We start from the raw sequence: 20,411 nt of genomic DNA, 5'->3' as shown, positions 1-20,411 counted from the left end.
TGAAATAAAGTGCTTCAGGGATTTAAGAGGGAACAGATGTGCTGGTCCACAGTGTGCTCGCAGAGGCTCACAGCAAAGGTCGTTTTAGTGGGGGAGAGCTCAGCATTCTACATGACTGTGCTCGTAAAAAGACCCTGAACTTGGGTCCAGCAGGCTTCTAAGTCATCATGGCTCTCATTTAAAGCCAAATAGGCAAGAGGTTTCCATCCAAAGCCAGACTTGATTCCCTAAGGAATTTATCGTGGCATCTGAGGTCTACTGTCAGCATTTTGCCACCAAAGCTACATTTACTGTTTATGTGTTTTATTCTAACTATAGTTTACTTATTTTTCTTTAAAATATGTTTAATAAGAATAAAGGTTTATGTGTATTAGTGTTTTGCCTACATGTATCTGTGTGCATGCAGTGCCCACAGAGGCCAGAAGAGGGCATCAGATCCTCTGGAACAGGAGTTAGAGGTGGTTGTGAGCTGCCGTGTGGGTGCTGGGGATTGGACCTGAGTCCTTTGGAAGAGCAGCCAGTACCCTTAACTTTGAAGCCATCTTCTAAACTAGCCCCTAAGAGGAAAACTTAACATAGAACATTTCAAACATACAGAAATAGGAAAAAATAGGTATCACATAGACCCCTTAATTCCTGGCTTGTGACCAAACTTGAGGTTTTTCTGTTCTACCTTCTCCCTTCCCCTGGATGACATGCAGCTGTCAAGGCTCTGTAAGTTTCTCTTCTGTTGCTTTTCCTGAAAGCTCTGAGAATGAAGAATCATGTGCAGTTTTCATTTAAGCAGACCTGTCTGACCTGTGGCCTGAGGTCCACCTGTGGTCAAAGGAGAACTAGGAATGCCTCTAGCAGAAGAACTGTGAACTTGCTTAAAATATTTTGAGCTTTGTGTGTGGTTTTCTTTCTTGTACCTTGATTGCCCCATTCTCTGAAGATGACAACTTCCTGTCACACTGTCAAAAGGTTGAACACAGATCACTAATTCCATTTCTAAGAACCCATTAACAGAATCTTCTGTCTTTGTATTCCCTTTAAGTTTAATAGTTAGAGATAGAATTTAATTGAGTTCAGGTTTGGTATTTTTGGCATGCCTAGTTAAGTGGCTCAGTACATTTCCATTGGTAATATCTGCTGGTTACTTGTCTCTTTGGGGATATTGGTGGGACTGGCAGTCACAGCCTGGATGGTTTAATTCATTGGGGGTTGCAAATTACTTGTTCTCATTTTACCCATATTGCTATATCTTTTCCTGGAATATTTGTATAGATTTTTTTTGTATAGTTACCAACTTTTGATTCCCCTTGCATAGAGTTGTCTGGGAACAGAGGACAAATGCTTACCTTCTCCTTTCCCGAAGACTGAATTGTTCCCCAACATCCTCTAAAAGTGTCCACTGAGTTGTGTTCTTTAGTCCCCTTGTAAATTTGGACTTTAATAAGTTGCATATGCTTCATGTCCTGTTGATGCTCACATAACCCCATCATGAGCAAATGAACTTCCTTCATCCCTCCCACACTTTCTGGCCATCTTCTTGTGCTTTAGTTTTTGCAATTTTCAGGCTTACCTTTTAAGGTGCAGCCTCGGGCATGGAACCACCTGAGTTTTGTTGGGGTTTCTTTTTTTTGGGGGGGAGTGAGACAGGTGTCTTGCACCCCTCCCTTTGCACGTGTATAGATGCAATGTGCATCCATGTGTGTGTGCACATTTGCCGGAGTGTATGCATGTGTGTTGAAGCCATGGCCTGATGTCAGGTGTCTTCCTTGGTTGCTCTCTACTTTACTTACTTAGTGAGGTGGGAGTCTCTTTCTGGACCGAATGCTTGCCAGCTCAGCTAGTCTAGCTATCCAGCCTGCCAGAGTATCCCTTGTCTCTGCCTCCTAAGGGATAGGATTATAGCTTAGGTGTCATATTTGCCTGGTTTTCAGGTGGGTGCTGGGAGTTGGATTCCACTCCTCACGTTTGCACAGCAAGCACACTAAGCCATTTTCCTAGCCCCAGGAGTCCTTTCACAGCAACTTAGTTACATCAACTCAAAGAGTGAAAGAATTAATATCTTCAGTGCAAAACTGTGGACGAAATTAAGTCAGGACAAACTGCAGATCTCCATCTTAAATCTCTCCAATTGCCATGAAACATAATAATGTACAAAATACCTCTTTTGATAACCTAGAAATAATGACCAGCAGCAAAGGCACCAAATTCAAAACAGGCTCCTCCCATAGTTTTTGTTCTATAATAAGCGTGGCCAGTATTAATAACTCACACATCAGACACTCAAGGAAGTGTTGCCAGTATCAGTGTCAGGACTGCCTTGAAACCTGTGTTTACACAGTTACCTCACATGTGGGTATTCACCTGCATCTCACACTCAGCATAAAAGCTCAAGGACATCGGGGCCAGGGTGGGATTGGACAGCGCTTTCCTATTTGCCACAAAGCCTTTTTGCTGTGAATCCTGGCCTTTATAAAGCTATCACTTTCTAAATTGCCTTGTCTTTTGAGACCCCTCTAATCGCTACCTCAACCTGCGTGTGCCTGCCATGGGAAATAGAGAAGGCAGAACAGGTAAGAGAGAGTCTGGCTGCACTCAGAGTGGGCAGGAGCTCTTTGGCAGCTCTGTTCCCTTTGAACCCGCCTTGGCCACCTGCCAAGTCTAGCCAGTCCCACTGTTGACATGAGGGTTCCTACAAACCTTGCTTAGAGCTCCCCAAGCATGCTTTAGATTACAGATGATAACCCACATTCACTACAAACAGGGTCACCCCGGTCCCAAGGCTTTAGCAAACGCAAGGAAGAGATGGGAGAAAATAGCTGCTTTGGATTCAGTGCCGCCCACTCAGCCGGGGGGGAATGTCACATGGGCCCGTTGTTCTGGAAATCGTCTCAGTCGTTACTTATTTTTCTGGAAGTATTCTCTTCTTTGTTGTTTGATTTTCCATTAGTGTACCCTTGCTGTGCAAAGCGATAAGTTTCACAATGAGCGTCCTGTTGAAGTGTGTCATGTAGTTTGACCATACTCACATGCATACTGCCCTCAGTTACACCTCAGACGAATGCCGCTCACCTCATTGCCCCCAAGCTCCCGGCTGGCCCTGGCTTTGCTGAAGAAATAGCCTGCAGCACAAAATACAGGTGATCCAAACACCAGAGTGACTGACGTCCACTGAGAACCTACGTCCACAAAACAGAACTTGAAGCTCAAATCGGTGGGTGGTTGGAGCTCGTAGAAGGTTTGTAGAACCCGGGGAGAATCGGTGAGTGGGTAGGATTTTCAGTCGTGAGCAGTGTAAATGGAGCTTACACAGCCAGACTGGCCACTCTGGGGCCCGCAGCATTTGTATGCTGTGATTGTTAAGGCGTGTTTAGGAATAGGAATAAAATCCTTAGAACTTCTGTGGTGGTTACGGTACGGTGTGTCTTCCAGGGTGGTTAGGGCCAGCCATTGTGAAAGATCCGATCACATCTTTTGCTTTGGTCGTGAGATTTTTTTAGCATAGTCCGGTAACTGGATTTTTCCTCTGGTGTCAGTTTGAATTCACTTCTCGTCACTCACGACATGCTACATCTTGTCTGACACCTGGCCAATGACAACTCAGTGTTCAACTTTCTACTTGTACGTGACAGACAGGCAGTAGTTTTGTGTGAGGGAACTAAAGGTCCTGTAGGTGGGCGGATGATATATGTGGGTACATTGAACACCAGCACTAATCCGAGGGTAGGGCCAGGTGCTGCAAGCTTGGGGTTGCAGAAGAAATGAGCAGGTGCTTTTGATAATAGCAGATGTGTGGTCTATTGGTGAGGGATGGAGAGCTGTGAGGGTTTTTTTTCCTTATCATGAAAAGGTATTACCAGTAGTAGTAATCCAACTGCTTACACCCTCCCTATAAAACTGTAGTACCTGCCGGCCATGTCCATTGCCCCTCTACTCACACTCATGCTATACTTCCCCACCCTGTGTCAACTGGGCTATCTGACCTGGCAGGGCTCTGCCAGGCACGTGTTCCTGCTGCTCTCTTGCATTCTCCATCTACCGCAAGGACAGCACATCCTGAATCAATCCAGTTCCTGGGTGAGAGTCTCAGGATGCCCCGACCTACACTCTGGGGTGCTGCTTCAGCAGCTGACCTGAGCCTCTGTGTAGACCATGGCCAAGAGTCTACAGCATCCTCGGTGAGTGTCTGTGAATTGCAGAGGTGTGGGCGTGCTGTCTTCAGGCAGTTTCCGTTCACTGGTGCCACTGCTCAATCCTAACGGCACGGTTTCCGTCGCTGGCAGGGGTCAGCGCACCTCTGAGGTGGGTTAGCTCACATCCTCCCTCTCAGTCCGTAAAAAGCACTTTGGTTCCATTGACTCCGGGTACAGTGCTGCAAACGCTTTGACCTCGTGGTAGATGGGATGTTTTCCTGCCCTCTGACATTGGGCTTGGCTCTGTGATGTGATTTAGCTAGTGATAAATTGCCAGATGCAGTGCAGCTGGGCTCGGATGTGCCTGTGTGGCTGGCTCCGCAGCTCTCACCTCTGTACTTCATCCAAGCATGAGAGGGGAATATTCCCAGGCTTACCTGGTGTTCCCAGGGAACCCTGAAAGAATTTGGAGTAGAGCTACTCCAGCAAAGACTGACCAAAACTAAACCGGCAGGCTCCAAAGCCACCCACAAATGTGAGCTAAGCAAATGCTGATTGTTTCATGCTGCCTAGATTGATAGGTTTTACACAGGAGCTGACTGATAAAGTGATAACAGGCACCACTGCACTGATCTGGACTGGACCCCACAGGTAGTAACTGCGGCAGCATTTTGGACTGAGGTATTTTAAAGGCCTTTATCTTCATACTCACTTGCCTTCCAAAATCCTAACCTCTCCCCAAATGGGAAAAATTCTCAGAGAATATGCCAGGTTACAACTGTAGGTAACAAAGCTTCTGATAGCACAACACTGAGCAACCGGCCCACAGGCTTGATGACAGTTTCCTTAGGAGCTCCTTGCTGATAGCTAGTTCACAGCTTATCAGCACCCATTCCCTCCCAGACGCGCTCCTGGACATTCCCACTGTACGATGTTTAGGTGACATCAAAAATGGCATTTGAGCTTCTTGATCCCAGAGGGATTTCTCTGGGCTCGTGATTAATATCAAAGATCCTAAGAGGAAAGGTTAAAACCTCCTCACTTCAGTTACTAGACAGGGTTCCGGCTCTTGAGAACTGCGCATGCCTGCAGAAGCCAGAGGTATTGGATTCCTCCAGAGATGGGGTTGTGGGTGGTCCGTGAGCTGCCGTCAGGGGTACTGGGAACCAAACTCCAGTCCTCTGGGAAAGTGGCGTGTGCGCTGATTGCTGAGCCCTATCTCCAGCCACTGTGCTATCTTTTCAGTTGTCATGTTTTATTATTGGCTCCAAACTGAAATACAAATACTCTCACATGATATGCTAACGGGTCCCCAAGCCAGCCCCGTATCAGCTCTGAGATGAACTTCTGAGACTGTGAAGGTATTGGAAAGGAGCTCATGGAAACCACCCCTGGGTCCTTCACCTCACAGAGTGAGTGGTGCTGGGTCCACGAGGAACGCCCACATCCCTACAATGCTTCCTCACGCTGACAGCTACGGCATGCATACCACCACCTCATTTTAACTCAGATGTTCCTGGGTGCATGAAAAATATGGAGAGACTTGATAACACATAAACATACCTTTCTGCCATGGACTAACATGCTTCAATTGTTGGGGAATGGCCTGAGTCCTGAGAACAGTCTGAATTTTCGTGAATTGCTGTAGTTCCCATGTTTTTAACTTTTTGAAAATAAGGCGGCAATGCATACAGTAGGAAAGTTGACTGAGTGGAAGCATGATGAAATAGCCATGAAGACGGATGAATTGTGGTGTTCAGCATAAACAGGATCCCTGTGCTCCTTTCCCAGGCTTGACAAACAGTAACTTTCAGTCAAAGAAATTCTGCCCAGCAGCTTCTGGGACAGTGGACTAGGGCAAAGTGGTCTAGAGGATCCTGTGGCTTTCACTGAATTAAAGATGCAAGCGGCCTGGGCTGAGGGAGTCAGGCTCTGAGGACGCCTCAGTGGGGAGAGGTATGGTGAGCCCCAGCCATGTAGCAAGGGCTCTCTCTGCGACTCCATTTGGGAGTAACTGGATCCTGCCTCTGCCAACTTTTAGCAACTTTGCAACTTTGTTTTTTTTTTTTGTTTGTTTTGTTTTTTTTGAGACAGTTTCTCTATGTAGTCATGGCTGTCCTGGACTCACTTTGTAAATCTTGGATCTGGTTGGTAAGGTCTCAGACAGCTGTGGGACATTCACACATACACACACACACACATACACACACACACACACACACACACACACACACACACACACCCATGCACGCACACATGCATGCATGTGCATATGGAGGTCAAAGGTTCACCAGTTATCATGCCTTGGGTGCTGGGCCACTCTGTTTTGTTTTGTTTATCAGAGTCTTTCATTGGCCTGGATTTGCTACTTATTTACTGGTGGCCAGCAAGCCCCAGGGGTCCTCTTTCTCCTCCTGCCTGGCAGTGGGGTTACAAGTGTGTGCCACCATGCCTGGCTTTTTTTGTGGGTAATAACTCAGACCCTCATGCTTGCTTGGCAAGCACTTTGCCTGAGCTGCCTCCCCTTTCTAGAGGCCACTATCGTTGAATATGCTCTTAGTTACTGTCTTAGGTATATTAATATTGCTGTGAAGAGGCACTGCAGCCAAGGCCACTCTTTCACAAAGAAGCAGTTAAGGGGCTCGCTTATAGCTTCAGAGGGTTAGTCCATTGTCAGCAGCAGGGAACAAGCAGGCATGGAACCGTAGCAGTAGCTGAGAGCTTTACAGCCTGATTCACAGGCAGCGGGCAGAAAGAGGAGGAAACTAGGCCTGATGTGGGCTTTTGAAACCTTCAAGCCCATTTCCAATGTATGAACCTGTGGGGGCCATTTTCATTGAACCCCCTCCCCCAAATGCTGATTTGCCAGAGTAGTTCTGGCTGTAGGTAGCAGTTTCTACTTGAAAGAATCAGAGAATGAGCTTCTCTTCCCTTCTTGCTGCCTCTGCTCTCAGAGTCTGGTGAAGCTCGCTGGCAGGTGTGCGGGCTGAGTTCCAAACTCTGCACGGTGAGAGTGTGCCTGGCGGTCATTTGCTAGTTACGGAATCTGGGAGTCATGGGGTCACCCTTTGTTCCTCCTCAATAGCTGACCTTGGCTTTGTCCTTCAGGATCGGGAGTCCCATTTACCCCCCCACACACACACAACATCTTTGTGTATGCAGAGATGCTTTTGCCTGCTTCTGGCCCAACCCAGTCCCTCCTGGTACAACCAATGATCTAAAATATAAAACAAAATGAATGAAGCTCACAGTATTGCTTTATTCTATTCAGTTTGGTTTCTCTCTCCCTTCTGGTAGTTGCAAAAGTCTCTGATTCAATTCTTTTAATTCTGGGTCTCTGCCTAATGGGATAGAGGGGTATGTTTGCCTTTTCTTTCTTTCTGCCTTTGAGCGCTCTAAGCCTGTCTTTGAGTCTTCCTGCTCGTTCTGGGAGAGAGAAAAACAGTTGGCGTTTTCAAGTATCTTGTTGCTGTGCTATTTGGACAGCCCTTTTGTTTTCTGCAAAAATCAGTTTCTGCAATCCACATCACTGTAATTCCTACTGTGAGGAAATGAGAGTAGGTGACTCTCTGTGAATGCATTGTCTGGTGAAGGTCAGGGATGAACACAGTCTCCATAGTGCTATGCTGCTCTGCCCCTAGTGGGTGGTCCGTGGTGTTCATAATCCCAGGCTTCAGTTCTTCAGTTACTATGACAACACAGCTCACTCACTAGCTCTCTGACCCATCAGGACAATTGTGTTTCTTTTTTCTTTCTTTCTTTCTTTTTATCTTTCTTTTTTTCTTTTTATCTTTCTTTCTTTCTTCCTTTCTTTGTTTCTTTCTTTCTTTTCCTTCCTTCCTTCTTTCCTTCCTTTCTTCTTTCTTTCTTTCTTTCTTTCTTTCTTTCTTTCTTTCTTCCTTTCTTTCTTTTTTAATGTGTAAGTACTCTATCTGCATGTACACCTGCATGCCAGAAGAGGACATCAGATTCTAGTATAGATGGTTGTGAGCCACCATGTGATTGCTGGGAACTGAACTTAGGACCTCTGGAAGAGAAGACAGTGCTCTTTACTACTGAGCCATCTCTCCAGCCCACGATTGCCTTTCTTCACGAGCTCTTCCTAAAATGTGCATCCTGGGGAGCAGGTGAAGTCCACTGTACTCCACAGAGCTAGAGGAACATTGATGCATGAAGATATGTCCCCACCATGTAGACACCGCAGGAGGGAATTATACTACAAAGGAGCAAGCACAGCAAAGTCTAATCTTCCAAGGTCCCACCAGGAAGATAGCAAGCAAGGTGTCCAGTGCTGAATTTTCCTGGGATAAATCCTCTCTTTTCAGAGAACACTTAAGTTGAAGATTCCTATAATAAGTGACTGAATTGTTTGTTACAGCAACATGAGGGCACTAACCATGTTCCTTCCTGCACAGGACAGCAGGACATGGGCCAATATTTTGTTTAGAACCAAGAAGAAGTAATATGGACCACCTATGTGTTGTTCTTCATTTGGATTCAGTGTTAGTGAAAGAAGGAAAGTAATTTAGCAATGCCTTCCTTTTGCCTCTTTCAAGGGTGTGAATAAAAGAAAATATTGAGACCTCTAAATTCTTTGTCAGGAAAAAAAAAAAAGACTTGGGGACTTTTGAGAAAAGTGACCAGAACCAAAGGCTTTTCTTCCTATTAGAGGTACTATTCATGCAATAGCAATTCTCTGTCGCCTTCTCCAAGGACAGCCATGGAGAGCAGGCAAAGAGAGACCCCTAAGTGAGTGGTGGCAGCAGTTTTGGTCACCTGCCTGTTTCCCAGAAGCTGTGAGCTCAGCCCCCAGAATCTGTGGAAGAGTCACATGGCCACTCCATCCCATCGAAGGTCCTTAGATGATCTGGGCTGCTACATGGGTCCACAAGCCGTTTACACCCATGCCTTGTCTGAATGATGAATTAATGTTTAATGTACATGTATACTTCTTCAGGTGAAGAAAAGTGCTGTTGTAGTGAGTAATCACCAGGAAATTGGGTGTAATCAAGGCACCTATATCTTTGCATGGTCTCAGTAGCCAGAAATTAGAATATAGCTCCTATCGACTAAATGTGATTAAGAACCAAGCTCTCATAATCACTCAGCCATTTCTCCTGTTTTCTAACTTTTCTTTATTCTATTCTGCTTTCTTTCATCACATAGATACGTTTAAAATAATTAAATGTAAGCTTTTTCTTTTATTTGTTGTCAAACAAAGTGAGTCCCAGCATGCTTTAGTTTTGATTGTTTTGTGAATAAGCAGAGGTTTTTGAGAGGTTTGGGAGGGTGGCTCAGTCAGTAACGTGCCTGCCATGCAGGCATGAGGACCTGAGTTCGAATCCCAGTACCCATGTAAAATCCAGGAGTGGCATCACACATCTGTAACTCTAGCATTGAAGGTCAGGAGACAGGCTGCTCCCTGGGGCTTACTGGGCAACCAGTCTAGCCAATCAATGACCTACAGACTTGAGTGAAAGATTCTGTCTCATAAATAAGGTGGAGAATGATTTATAAAGACACCTGCCATCAAACTCTGGCCTCCACCTACATGCATGTGAACACATACATGAACACAGATAGACAGACAGACAGACAGACAGACACACACACACACACAAAGGATTCAAATTGAAATCCAGGCCAGTATAATTATTAATTGTGAAAACTAATCCATGTATTTGTCGGAATACAAGAAATCAAATCGCAGCTCGGAGAGCCAGGAATAGACACAGTGTACCATCCACACACATTAGCATGGTGCCGCTCCTAGCCAAATGGTTGTCACACTTCACTCTCCGAGCAGTTCCCACCTGGAATCCCAAGAGTGGTGTGTACCGCCTGCTCATGCTTGCACATAGCAGCTTTGCCTCTTTCCCTAGCAAAGGGTCTGCTGTGCGTGACAAAGAACATGCCAGAAAACAGAAAGCTACTGTGTTCGGAATATTCAGAAAGCTGAGAGCCAGAAGGAGGAGCAGCTAACCAGTTCCAGACCCCATCAAAGAATTAGGACATTGTGGAGCAGGTAAACTGATCTCCACACTCTTCCATCATACCCTAATGTCTTGGGTAATTTCTCAACACTCCCAAATGGAACACTAAAAATGAAGGTGATTTTGAAGAGAGCTCTGGGGGTTCCTTTGAGGGTATCTGGTGACTTATTCTCAGATACAGAGAAGAGTTAGTCATTGCCTTTCTGTGCTGGGACAGTCATCTAAGTTCATGCTGAGGGTGAAGAACGGCTCTTCTAAACTGTTCCATAATAGCCAGTTTGAGGACCGGTTAATAAGCAGACACATTGTTGTATTGTTCCCACATCTGAGTGTAACATAATTTATAAACTAGAATCTGCTGCCTGTTTTTCTGATTCTAATTCTCAGTGACTTGAGTGCACAGTTCCGCTCTGCAGATTCAGCTGGCGCACAGACAGGCTGCATGAGTTACCGGGGGAATGGGCCCTGTCTTCGACGTTTCCTTTTGCAGTGATAAACTGCCAGGAGGAAAGAAACCAGGGGAAAGGGTTTGTTTGATTCACAAGCCCAGACCCAGTCCACCATTCCTGGGAAGTCCCATCGACACTTGAGAACTGGTCACTTCACACCCACAGCCAAGAGCAGAGAACAATGAATTGATGCCTGGGTGCTTGGGCTCAGGTCACTTTCTCCCTTTTAGACGGTCCATGGCTGAGGAACTCAGACTCTTCATGAGCCACGAGAGGCTAGTTGTGTCTGTAATGAACACCATCCCAAAGTCCGATGCTTTAAACTACCCACGTTTAACCCTTCCTGTGCCCTGGGGGCTCACAGGGGAAAGCAGTGTCCTTTACTATAGTCCTGGAAGCTGCTGCCTGGAGCTCTGGAGGGTCGTAAAACTGCAGTTTTATGTCACAACCCATTGGCAGATTTGCAGAATTGGCCCCACCTTGTCACAAGGGACAAAACAGAGCAGCCATATTGTGCCATGTAATGGGGAGGAGAAGAGGAAGGGACTCAAAAATATTTGGCAAATGACACTGGTGATGATTAGCCACACTTATCAAAGCAAAAGAAGGGGGGGAAAAGAAAGAAACAAAACAAAACAAAAACAAGCAAACACTTAAAACCTACTGAGAGTATAGGAGGATTCCATTAAGAAACAGTGACCAGAAGATAAACACTTCTATATCATTAAGGAAATTTGTTCTGATATCATTAAAAACGGCTATGACAGAGTACAAACACAATTTCAATGTTCCCACAGAAGCAAATATGAAGCCCCTTCTCCTAGGTGGAGAACTCCTAGCTTCTCTAGCACACACTGAGGAGGAAGGCTGAGCACTGTGCAGTGGGGCTCCACCGGACTGAGAAATTCATGGGAACCAGCAGGGGCCAACTCAGATCCAGGCAGGAAACAGGACACCCCAGCTGTAGGACAGCAGGAGAAGAGCGGGAACCAAGGAACGAGAAGGCGGTGGCAGCAGTGGGTGGGGCCCAATGTAGAGTCTCCACACTGTAAGAGATGTAGGAAGACCTGGGCTCCGGGGTGCTCACGTGTAATCCCAGCACTCAGGGAGGCAGAGGCAGCCGGGTATCTGTGAGTTTGGAGTCAGCCTGGTCTATAAAGCTAGTCTAGGACAGCCAAGGCTACACAGAGAGAGGCAGGAAGGAAGGAGGGAGGAGGGGAGTCCTGCTCCATCCTGGGAGAGGATCAGTGCCCTGGTACACACCTCCACCCCGACTCCGCCACTCTTACAGAACACCATCCTGTACTGGCCCCTACTGCCATTGCCCTGAGAGGTGTGTGAGCAGCGCCTGATAGCCTTGCTGTTTTCATCCTGTAGAGCTGTTGTCCCAGCACAGGCATGAGAGAACCCTGGTGGTGGGCAAGAGGTGACTCAACGGGTTTGCTTATCAAGGTTTCAAAGAACCAGTCCTTAGGACAATGGCTCCTGGTGCATCGGGAGACCAAGAAGCAATAAAGATGGGATCGCGATAGGGCGGGTGTGGGGTGTTGAATTTTGTATGTAAGTACATGGCTTGCTTTAACTTGCTCATGGTACCTTTTCTTCCTCTTCCCAAACCAAATGACACACCTTGTCTAGCCTCTTACCAAATATGCCTATTCAACACGAAGTCCGCATGTAGCCATGCAAGGTCATTGAAGACATTGGACAGTCTTGAGCTTTGACACTGACGACTTATCTGTTTCCATAGTGACTGTGGGCATCCCAGCAAGGTCAGTAGTAGGTCTAATTTAGTTCCCCTGACATCAAGCCTCTATGTTTCCCTCACATCTGGTGTGTCCTGGGTGCTAGAGCTTAAGAAGAAAGTATCTTGTCCTGTACCCTGGAAGAACATTCTTCTTACAGTAACATGCCCCAGCAAAGAATAAAAATAAAGACGTTCCCAGCTTTGTTTCTGAGAAGCGAAGTAATACATCCACATGTGACTCACAGCCGCAGCTGTGGCCCTTCACCACGGCCAGCTGTTGGGGAACCTCGGATGGGAGGCACTATGGTGGTTCTGTAGTATTGTGCAGAAAGCCAAGTCACGTGGGTGGAGACTGGGACTCCTGCGGGGCCAAAGAGCTCCCAGAGGATCTGCAGAAGATCTCCAGGTCTAGCACACAGTCCCCACTACCCAGTACCAAAGCCCCTGGCCTCACATGCATGGGGGGGGGAATTAATTTGTCCATGCTGAGATGCACTAAGAGAAAACTATACAATGGATGGCAAAAGATTTGTTCCGAAACAGTGCACGAATGCCTCGTGAGTAACTTCCTGTGGAGAACCTGTGGAAATGACAACAATGGAACAGATTAGAGTCAATGAGGCATATCAGTGTGACTAATTCCACCTGTTTCTTTTTATCATTTGTGACATAACCACTTGGCAATGTTGACTCACCTATGTGGCTCACACCTTACTTATACCTGGCGACTGGTGTCATCTTTAAGCTTGATAAGCATTATTCATTCATAAACATAGATATTTCTTGACATAGGTATTTCTTTATTGAGGTTTTTTTTTTAAACTATAGGTTTTATCAAAGATATATAAGCAATTCGTTTGCATGATTTCTCCAACCTTCTCTCTCCCTCCTACTCCTCCTGAATCCCTTTCTCAAATTCCTGGCTCCTGTTCTTTAAGTGTTATTGTTACACACACACTTATAAATACAATCTGCTGGGTTCATTTAGTGTTGTTCAAGTGTATACAGATTTAGAGTTGACCACGTGGGAGGGGTTAGGCCATCAGGGGCTCACAGCTGGAGCAGACTTGTTGTCCTCCCCCCAGAGGTGTATACTTCTTCTTCTGGTGGGACTTTGTGAAATATCCCCATCCGGGTTGGCATGTCAACTGTTGTCATTGTTCAGGTCTTGTTTAGGTGGCCATACTGTTGAGATTTTGTGGGTGTGACTTCCCTGTCACACATAGAAGAGGCTGTCTTCAGCAGGAGCCCTGATCCTCTGACTCTTACAGTCTTTCCTCCCCTTCCTCCGTGGTGTTCCCTGAGCCTTTGGAATAAGACAGTACAGACATTTCCTTATGAACACTTTCATAGACAATGTTTTGCTTACTCTTGTTTTATGGTTTAATGGATTCTTCTAAGTTTCTCAAAGTACTGCAGGCAGCTTTGTGGGGAGCAAGTAGCATGTCGTGCGGGCTTCTCTTCATGGCCATCAGCTAGTGTTCTTCCTGCCCAGAAGTTATCGGAAGCTCTTTCACATCAGAGGCCAGAACCTCTGGTGCTTCTGGGGCTAGTCTTCCATGAGTAATGGGGTCACCCACTAAGTGGTGGATGACAGGTCCTGGGTATCCTCCAGCAGCCCCTGGCCAGTCCCTCCAAGCACCCTTCCTCCACATTCTTTTCTGTAAGGTGTGAGAGTTTGGCTTTGAGGTTGTTTCCGATTGCTCAAAAAAGTAAGCCTTTTTGAGCTTCAAATGATCTTTAATTCATGCTGACTTAGAGAATAGAAGCTTCTGGAAAGTGAAGCCTGTAGTCAGCCTATAATGACATCATCACTAAATACATCATGATGCTGAAAGGCTCATGGCCATCTCAGCAAATAAGAAGTTACCTACTGAGAACTACCAAATGGATTTATAAGGTGTAGCCACCGGCCCTGTGCCCTCCTCCTGCCTTGAGTAGATTCTGCATATAAGAGGCATTCCTCCTTCTAGAGCGTGGGGGGCCCAACGCCTCAACCCAGAGCTCTGGGAAGAACTAGGGCTTAGGCATCAACAGATGAGCTGGGACTGTCCATTGACTCAGTTTCTTCTGCTAGTTCCCTGAGGAACCTGAAATGAGGATCCAGAGCCATGGCCTAGTGAGCTCCAGGGTATGGTGGGCTGTTTACAGACTCTGTGTACAAAGTCTTTAGAGCCCACTAGCTTTCGTATACATTTAAAAATAATTACACCCACTTTCTTTCAGCCTGGGGTGTCAACAGTGACAAACTGATATAAAATGTAGTTGTTATATTCAAAATACTGCATAGCTCACAACCATATCTATACTGGGATCTAATGCCCTCTTCTGTCATGCAAGAGACCTACAGATAGAACACTCATATGTAAAAAACAAAAAAATAAAATAAAATAAAAATTCACCTTGAAGAAATATATCAGAAAGGTACCAGGGAGAACTGTATGGCAACTGAGTTCATCAGAGAGTGCTCTTTTAACATAGCCTGCCTGCTGGTGGCCAATGAGGAATTGACAGAATGGAGAGACAGTGGGAGAGATGGTTAGAATGAGTCACTCTCCAGCTTGGTGAGAAACAAGGAAAGCAGCATTCATTGCTGAACCTTGAGCGACACCTTTTTGATGAGTGCATTGCTAGTCACCGGGCCTCTAAACAGACGAACGCTACACAGGCAACCCCCTGTGCTTTTGCTGCAGACCAGAGCTTGTCCCGTTTGGGTCCCGTACAACTACGACAAAGCAGAGTGGCAACCGGGGTGTGGAAGAAGGCACGGCTCCAGATCCTACGTCTATTAAAATTTTAAGGAAGGAATGGCTGTCCCAACAGAAAGCAGATGAAGGCTACTTTCACCCACAGTGGACAGAATTTGGGGAAATCATGAACTTTGGAATCTTGGGCATGTGCTATGTTGTAGGCATAGTCATTATTATATGATTGTAGATATACCAGGAATCATAGAGAGAGATCCATTTTTAATTGCTCAGTTTTGTTGTATAGAGACTACATTTTATTAAGACGCAGTTTTAAAAATGTATAACAATCTGGAGTAATGTTTTAGGTCTTTTGTTTCTGGCTCAGGCAAGGCAAAAGTCTGGTAACCATTGGCAATAGAAAAGAAACAGAGCTACAGGGCAGGAAGTTACATAAAAGAACAGCGGCCACAGACGCCTTGTGCATGAGTTGGCAGGACGCGACTGGACGCATTCCATCCAAGATAGGGCTGTTAGTCTCTCGAGGTCTTTGGACACCCAGAAAGTGGGTCATCTTTCAGAAGATATGCGTCACTGCAGAGACGATGCTAGTAAATCAAAGACCAGCTGGTTCAGTCTGCACCGTAACAAAATACTTACCTGCTCGACAGTACTATTAATCCCTTCATTCACTGTGCAGGGAGGAACGGTGTCATGGTCCTGATTGCTTTCCCTGGCTGCCAGCATTTCCTATTTTTCTGGCAGGTGCTTATATGGCTGCTCACTAAAGTTATGCTTTGGAAAACCAGAGTTGAGTCACTACTTCATCTTAAATCTCAAGAGTTTTGACATTGAAAACACGTATGAGTGAATTGGAATGTTGAAGCAATTATCTTAACAGTGAAGTTATTTTGCCTAAAATATTCAGTGATCCAAGCAAGAGATTGTTGTGAACTGGAGCCTTCAGATAATTCTACTTTGGTATCAGAAACGGTAACAGACAGCCATCTTCAATGCACTTGGACAATAAGGACACTCACTGACTCGGACATCAGGAGTTCTAGGCCCAGCAGGGTTCAGAGGTGTCTTAGCCAGGATCTGGGCAAGTCATCAAACTGCTGGCTCCTCCCTCCACCCTGACCAGCCATCTGCATTCTCAGCCTGAGTCCCCGTGGATGTAGGCTGTCCACAAACTCTGTCTTGGCCCACTCTTTTGTCATTAATTTTTTGATGTGAGAGAGAGAAAATTGCTTTGGGTATCTCTAAATTAAGGGGAGTGAAGGATTTTTCCAGGATGTTTTGCTTGTTCATCCAAACTGGGCCAAAGGCTCATTCTCTCATTGGCTCAGATTGGGATATACCCCCATTTCTGTTTTGTTCAAATTAAGACTCATGTTTCTCATTGGCCCGGGTTGGGTAACATGTCTATGTCTCATGATTTGATGGCCAATTGTGAGTGTGTGTGTGTGCGTGTGCGTGTGCGTGTGCGCGCGCACGAGCGCACACGCAGAGGAAGAGGTCTGTTAAGAGACAATAGGGTATACTGGTATATAATTTAAATCTATCACTTTGAAATGTTATTTCTTGTTACAAAAGTAATATGTTTTTATTTTTATTCTGGTGTATGTATGTGAATGTGTATGCACGTGTTTCTGGAGGCCAAAAGTTAAGCCTGGGCATCCTTCCTCAGAAGCCGTGTCTTCTAAGACAGGACCTTTCACTGACCTGGAACTCAAGCGTAGGCCTCGAACCACAAGCTTAGCATGCAGCCCCACATTGGGCTTCTGTGTGTGCTTTCTGGGAAAGGGAGTTCAGATTGCCACATGTAAGTGACAAACACTTTACCAGATGAACGATCTCCCCAGACCAACACTTTACCAGGATCTCCCCAGACCAACACTTCACCAGATGAACTATCTCCCCAGACCTAGCCTCTTTTTAAGAAGATATTTATAGTAAAAAAGAAGAAAAAAAAAATCACTGTAGTCCCACTAACTCATAAGAACTATGAGTGGGATGATCAAACTACACTTTCGATCGATGAAATAAAAGCATTCTACGGACTGCAGACTGTAGCAATTAAAATGCAGAGCTGGGCTTCAGCCTCCAGACTCATGCATGCACCATCTAGGTATCCTCCTGAGGTCAGATTCTCAACTCTTTCTTCTCGAATGGTAGTTAAAGTTGGTCTGTGCAAGTTCTTCCAGCACTAACCCTGTAACACCCAGGTCAACAAATGACCGCTCATAGGCCAGACCCAGCTTGCTGAGTCTCTGTAAGTAAATATTAGAATCTTTACGTACGCTGTCCGTGCAGCTTCCACACCATGCAGGCAGTCAGTAGTTTCAAGAGAGAACTGGAAATCCCAAAGTACCCACTGTGTGGCCCTTTGCTAAGGAATGTTTGCTGATCCCTTCTGACTTTTGCCATCTGATGTCATCACTCTTTGCTCACGTGCTGACTGGATATTTGTCAAGAAGAGACAGATATCTACAGAGCTGAGAACAAAAAGGGGAGAGCTTCTCCAATGTCACCACTTAGAGACAATCACAGAGAGTGGATGACTGAACCATTTGCGAAGGAGCTCAGACGGTTGGCTCTGTGTGCAATCTGTGGTGCATGGTTCTCCTCTAACTCAGAGATGTTGGTGTTGGGCCTGAGTGAAAAGATGCTCCCAGAGTCTTATCTAGTGGACAGGATCATAGCTGTGAGCAGCACAGTAGAAGTTCAAAGAGGAAATAAAAAGCGCCCGCGGATATTGCTCCTGGAAAGATTGTCTCCTTTGTGTGTGTGCTGGGCAGCCAGTTTGCAGGTGTGGAGGTGGTGAAGAGAGAGTAGAGGTACACCACTGAGCAAGGCCAAGCCTCACTGGAGGGAAAGTCTGACCTGAAAGAAAAGACGCTCTGGCCCAAGGTAGTCCAAGAAGGGAATACCCTAATATTATGTGTTGTTTTCATTTTGAATTTCAAGATCCTTTTAAAATAATCTAAATGACTTGACTCAACTCTAATTTATCTAAATCATTTTCATTCAGAATTAACTTTTTCATGTTTGAACAGGAAGATTCCATTTTATTTCTTGATGTCCTTTAAGACACGTAGGAAATATCCACCAACTGTGGAATGCTTGGACATAGAAGATTCCTTCGTACTCCACAGCACTCTGGGATGGTCAAGACACAGGTGTCAAATACTGACCCTGATATACTCCTGCTATTTAATCCTTGTGGTCCTGGGGTTGTTTTTTTCCATTATAAAATTGAATTCATTAAAATGCTTTTATGATAATTAAATAAAATACTCCATGTACTTAGTCCAGAATATAACAGATATAAATTGTTATGTACCCTCCACATAAATTGGTCATTTCAATGCAGATAATGTTCCTGATTGTCAGGATTTGGCCTGGGTGTTTTTATGTTTCTTGGCTTCTTATCCAAAAAAATTAAAAATAAGGATTCACATAGCTTTGCAAAAGAAGCAAGGTACTTTCATCTGGAGCACAGAGATAGTACAGATTAAAGAGCCACGACTATCAAGATAGACAGCCAGCCACACTACAAAGAGTTTGTTGCCAAGGGATGTAGTTTGGGTGCTTCTCTATTTTTATTGGCAGGTTAAACTATATAATTATTTCTCTACTGCATGTGTCTCTTCCCATAACTCACCTGATTTTAATCATATGCCTGCCCAATCATGCACAGGCATAAGATGGCAAATAGAAGATTCTTCCTAAAAGGCTCCTAGAAAACATAGCTTAGCCTTACTGTACAATGCACCCCAAGCTGGTTCAAGCCAGATAGAACCTTCTGTTCTTCATGTGTGGATATATTGTAAGTATATTCAAATCCAGGGAAGCCAGGACAGGACCTCAAGCACTGGTCACATCATATCCACAGTCAAGAGAAGACAGAATGTCTGCAGCCTTGCCTGGTCCTCAGCTTCCTCTCTGTTCTCTTACCTACCCAGGGTCCAGTCCATGAAATGGTGTCATCTACATTCAGGGTGAAATTTCCCACCTTGAGTAACAGTCAAAACAGTCTCGCACAGGTGTGTCTACAGACCAACCTGATCTAGAGATTTCCTCACTAAGACTCTTTCCAAGTGCTTCTAGGTCACGTTAAGTTGACGGCTGGCCTAAACAGCATGACCACTGTAAGTTTAGAAGGTCTTCTACAGAACTGGGGTTGCATCAGCCTGAGGTCTTTACCTGAGCTAACCATGTCTTTGTGGATCCGGCGTATTGAACATGCTAGAAGACAAACTCGTGCCCAGGGTTGAAGATGGAACTGTGGAAAGTCCCGAAGCTCAGGAAGATTGTTTTAGTTCTGTACAGTCAACAGGTTTACACTAGGAAGGTGTGTCTTGCTATAGGATGCTATTGAAATCTGTCTTTCTTGCCTAGATCACGGTTACAGATGAAGAAGTTAGTAACCCATCCTTTTTAGACCTTGTGAGAACCCCCCAAATGAGGAAATGCACACTGATTCTCATGTTTGCTTGGTAAGTTGACTTGGGCTGGAGGTCAAAGCTGGTGTCAAGTGCACAGTCAGCCTTTCCCTTTGCTCACAGGTCCTGCTGCCTCTTATTTTGACTCCCTGGTGTCTTCTGACCTCTTGCAGGTTCACAAGTGCTGTGGTATATCAAGGCCTCGTCATGCGCCTGGGGATTATCGGAGGGAACCTCTATGTAGACTTCTTTATCTCAGGGCTTGTGGAGCTGCCTGGAGCTATCTTGATCCTTCTGACCATTGAGCGCCTTGGACGACGCCTTCCCTTTGCAGCAAGCAATATAGTGGCAGGAGTGTCCTGCCTGGCCACTGCGTTTTTACCAGAAGGTAATCTTCCTTCACGTTCAGGTGACAGTTCCCAAAGAACTTGACAAAAAAAAAAAAAAAAGTAAATGATTACATAGGTGGAGGGGGCAGGGGTCGCTTGTCTTTGTGAGATGTGGTGTTCCTTTAAAAGCTTGGCCCTAGGCAAGCTTGGGTGATGTCACTCTCTTTTCTGTGTCATGAATATGAAGACTGATGAGATCTTTGCATAGACGCCTCTCTTTACGGAAACTTCAGGTATGTTTGTTGATGAAAAGGGGAATTATGCTAGATCTAGGACACAGTGATGGCTAACATTGTTTAACACATATCCCAAGCATCTACTATACTATAAACACCAAATTGACAAAGGTGGGGCGAGAGGAGGGGGAGGGAGAAGGGGGGTGAGGGAGAACTGTGTAGGCCCAAGGGAGGAGTCAGAACTCTTCACTAACAACTATTTCTTCCTACCTGTTATTTTCCCAAAAGCATGGAAAGTTTTATGAATTTAGGAACTAGAGCTTCCGTGTTATTGCTGCGACTCTGTATGAGGAAGCCTCAGCACGACTGTCCCCGTGGAACGTGACAGGGGCTTGGTA

At 45.5% G+C, this 20,411-nt stretch overlaps 1 protein-coding gene across 1 annotated transcript in view; it reads left to right on the top strand.

The window, feature by feature from the left end:
• Positions 1 to 20,411, top strand: part of Slc22a3 (solute carrier family 22 member 3) — an 82,435-nt gene that overhangs the window by 49,495 nt on the left and 12,529 nt on the right. The window contains exons 6-7 of the mRNA XM_021647744.2: positions 19,405 to 19,502; positions 19,622 to 19,836. Coding sequence (XP_021503419.1) covers positions 19,405 to 19,502; positions 19,622 to 19,836 — 313 coding nt within the window. The remainder of the gene's footprint in view (positions 1 to 19,404; positions 19,503 to 19,621; positions 19,837 to 20,411) is intronic.

Source organism: Meriones unguiculatus, chromosome 20, assembly GCF_030254825.1.
Source record: "Meriones unguiculatus strain TT.TT164.6M chromosome 20, Bangor_MerUng_6.1, whole genome shotgun sequence".
Classification (NCBI taxonomy): Eukaryota; Metazoa; Chordata; class Mammalia; order Rodentia; family Muridae; genus Meriones; species Meriones unguiculatus.
Note: the sequence above shows the minus strand (reverse complement) of the source record. Positions and strands in the feature narration are given on the sequence as shown.